Genomic DNA, 3,503 nt, shown 5'->3' on the forward strand with positions numbered 1-3,503 from the left:
TTTCTCCACCATCCCAACTCGTCTATTACCAACCAGGGAGCTCTATGCAAGTCAATGGGACTCCCTGTTAGTTAGCCAAGGGGTCCTGGTGTGGGAGGAGCTCCAAGGATTGGTCCATTTGAGCCAATCCGGTCATTTGTTGTTGATCTGGGTGTTCACACGTCACAGAACCCAGGAAGCAAACAATGGAGAAATAGAAATGTCCAACGAGGCGTTCTGGGTTAGCATAGACAGGGGGACGGGTAACGGAAAAGCATAACATGGGCCCTTTAACTAGCTTTTCGGAGCTTTACACGACTTCCTCTGAACACGGTATGCATTGGAAAAAGCTCAGTTGTCATCTCAGGTTTTATTTATTTTTTGACATTGTGATCTTAGAGGAAGACAACAGGTTGTAGTTTAAAGCCCTGGGGAAAGCTAGTATGTAGACATCGAGTGTTGTCTTAAAGCTATATAACGTCTGAAAACAGGTCAGCAACAATGTTGGCGCTTTTAATAAGAATACAAATAAAATTAGGTTATTGGTTCCAGCTTCTCAAATGTAGATATGTTTTTGTTTATCTCAGTCTTGTAGCAAGGTGCACTGAATATCTAAGAGTTTTTAAGACATTTTACAGATTTATTTGATCTTAATCCATTCATTGAGTATAATCTGTGGGTCATTAGATCATTCAATTAACCCTCATTTGCAGCCTTATAACTTTAAACCGAGATGAAATATATAAAAGCAATAAAAAACAAATCCTGCTGTCTATAGGCGGTGTGTGGCGCAGTGGATTGTGTGTGTCACAGGTTCAAACCCCACTGCAGTCAGCATGTCGTTGTGTCCCTGAGACACTTCACCTCAAATTGCTCCTGTGGAGGTTGCCCACAGTATTGAGTATGTAAGTCAGTGTGTTGTTGTTTGTATCATGACATTAAAAGTTTGCCCTCCCCAAACAAACACAATCAACAGAATGAATCCATGTTTTTGACACAGAAGTCACTTTTACACCTTTATTTGGGCTCCCAATACACAAATCGAGGATATGTTCATCAATACAGAGTCTGCTTTAGATGATACACTGAATGAGGAAGGTCTGGACTGACTGACTGATTAACTACAGTCCTATTTACACATTCTTATTTTAGAGATTTTCTGGTAGTTAATAACATTTATCATACTGTATAGCGATTGACAATGTACAATCACAAGGCCCTTTTTGTAATTTTTAGCCTATATATCTTAAATGCACTTTCACAGCAGATGTAACGTAAACTTCATTTGTGGCTCTATAATGAGTCTGCACATTAAGTTCAGGTGCGGCCTTAGGAGTCCCGATAAACAGCAAATAGACGTTTTTTTTTGTTGAGCTATTGATGCACTCTTTGAAAAGTAAGCAGACCATGTTTTCCCTAAGACAGACACACGAGGTGCCGTCGTCGTCGTCAGCAAACGGACGAGGTGATACATCTCCACAGATACAGGTAACAAACCCAAACAGAGGAAGATTCGCTCTTATATCAAAAAAGTTCAAGACCTGAGATTTTCAGTGGAACAAAATGTCTTCAACGTACGGAGAACAAAAAAGAAAAGGAAAAGGACCGTTTGTAAACTGTCACGATGGCTGCGAACACTAGCTTCCCTTGTGTGACTTAAAAACATGCACGATAAAAATCATAATGTCAGTTCGCGTTAAAAGAATGTTTAAAATCTCATTAATTTCAGCCGTAATTCTTTAAAACTATTTTTTTTTTGCAAGCTAGTACACAGCTCTATGCATATGGTTTTTTTTCTGACAGAGAATCATCAGTGAGGGCGATGCAGATAACTTAAGACAAATAAATTCATTCTTTAAAATTTCTATTAAACATGGTAATACCTTATTCTAGACTGTGGACTCTCCGAGGGTTACAAGTTCATTCCTTGGGCACTTAGTAAAGAGTCCAGCATGTCGAAAGTGTCTTTGTAGTCGGTGTGTTGGCCGTTGGTGGTCAGCATGCCGTTGGTGCCGTCGTGGCCGTGATGCTCCATCATCCTCTGGCCTCCTTCGGACGAGAAATGGGCCGAACCTGCTTTGGAGCTCCGGCTCTTGGACGAATGGTGGTGGTGGTTTCCTGCTTCAGAGTGAGGTCTTTTTCGGGAGGACGAGGAGGCCCCGTCTGGAGCTCTTATCGATAACGAAGCGCTGTCTATTGTCCCCCGGGCGTTCCCACTGAGGGCGTAAGGATGCGAGTGGCCGTGTTTCGAGTGGCGGTGATGCTCTTTGTGCTTGTCTTTACCGCCTGGCTCCGAGCCGCCGTGACGCTCAGACGAAACTTTGATTCTCATCTTGAGCTCTTCGCCCGTCGCCGAGCCGTTTTCCGCTAAAGAGTGAGGCAGCCGAGCCTTTTTCGAGCTGCTCTTCTCTCTCCTGCCGTCGCCCGACTGCCCCGCCTGCTGGGAGCGTTTCTTGTGGTGGTGCGAGGAGGTTTGGGGAGGTATGTACATGTCTGTGTTCGACTCGTCCTTTACGCCGTTCTGCGAGGTCACGTCCGTCGCCGCGTGTTTCTCTCGGTACTTTTCCAGAGTCAACACTTTCTGCGGCCGTGAAAAAGTGGCGGCGTTTGCATTGAGCGGCTGCTGTTTGCTGCTGGAGCCGCCGGCAGCTTTGTGTTCGTGTTTCACCAGCGTGAAGTCCGGCTCGGGGAAGTTGTCGTATCCGCAGCTCTTTGACTCGTCGCTCAGCGGCTGGTAGGAGGCGTAGGAGGCTGCGATGTTGTTGAGGGACGGCATGTCTGAAGAGTCTGAGGAAGTGGAGGGGAAGAAGGAGTTGCTGACCCCGGGAAGGCCATCTAAGGACGTCCCCTGGTACACACTGTCCACAGAAGAGCCATCCGACTTTGGCTTCTTAGCTGCTTGAATAGCCTGTAAAAAAACAAAGACTTCAACATGAGATACCGATACTGATACTCCAAACCGTCAAATGGTGTTAAGTTAAGTATTAATGACACACCCTCCAGTTTCGTATCCTCTTCAGTTTGCTGGGCGTCTTTTCAAGGATCTGAAGAAACTCGTGTGTGAGCTCTGAAAAAGAAAAAATAAGTTTTATGAGTCACAATGAAGTCAGGGTTATTATTTCGAGTCATAATTTGATAAATGATTTAGTGATGGAGGGGTGATTTGTGTTGCCGTGGTGAATATGTTTTGATTATTTTATATCGTAAATATGATCTGTTTCCGTGTACCTTCCGGTGTGTATTTAAGTGAGGTGATTGAGGACAGCCGGGGTGCTCTGATGAGACGGGGAGCGGAACAGTTTTTCGACCGCAAATTGCCGACAGAAATTAGTGTTGCAAATTGGACTGCAAACAAAGTATAGTTTAGTTTATATAGGAAAGCATACCGCCGAAATATTGTTTAAAGATTTGTTATTTTGAGACTATTTAAGTCAATACTTTTTTGTTAATAAATTACATATTTTTGACTGAAAACCTTCGGCTGCTTATTGTTTTGGATTGCGTGTCGTCAACCCCGCTCTATA

The 3,503-nt window shown here is 44.0% G+C and overlaps 1 protein-coding gene across 1 annotated transcript; it reads right to left on the reverse strand.

The window, feature by feature from the left end:
• Window positions 1–982: 982 nt before the first annotated feature.
• LOC104964122 (cyclin-T2-like) lies at window positions 983–3,050 on the reverse strand (the record flags this gene model as incomplete). The annotated part of the gene is made up of 2 exons (XM_010792844.1): window positions 983–2,887; window positions 2,976–3,050. Coding segments are annotated over 2 exons (1,071 nt in total), but the record flags the coding sequence as incomplete, so codon positions are not given.
• Window positions 3,051–3,503: the final 453 nt, after the last annotated feature.

The sequence above is a fragment of the Notothenia coriiceps genome, unplaced genomic scaffold, assembly GCF_000735185.1.
Source record: "Notothenia coriiceps isolate Sejong01 unplaced genomic scaffold, NC01 NC01_scaffold00036691, whole genome shotgun sequence".
In the NCBI taxonomy this organism is placed as follows: Eukaryota; Metazoa; Chordata; class Actinopteri; order Perciformes; family Nototheniidae; genus Notothenia; species Notothenia coriiceps.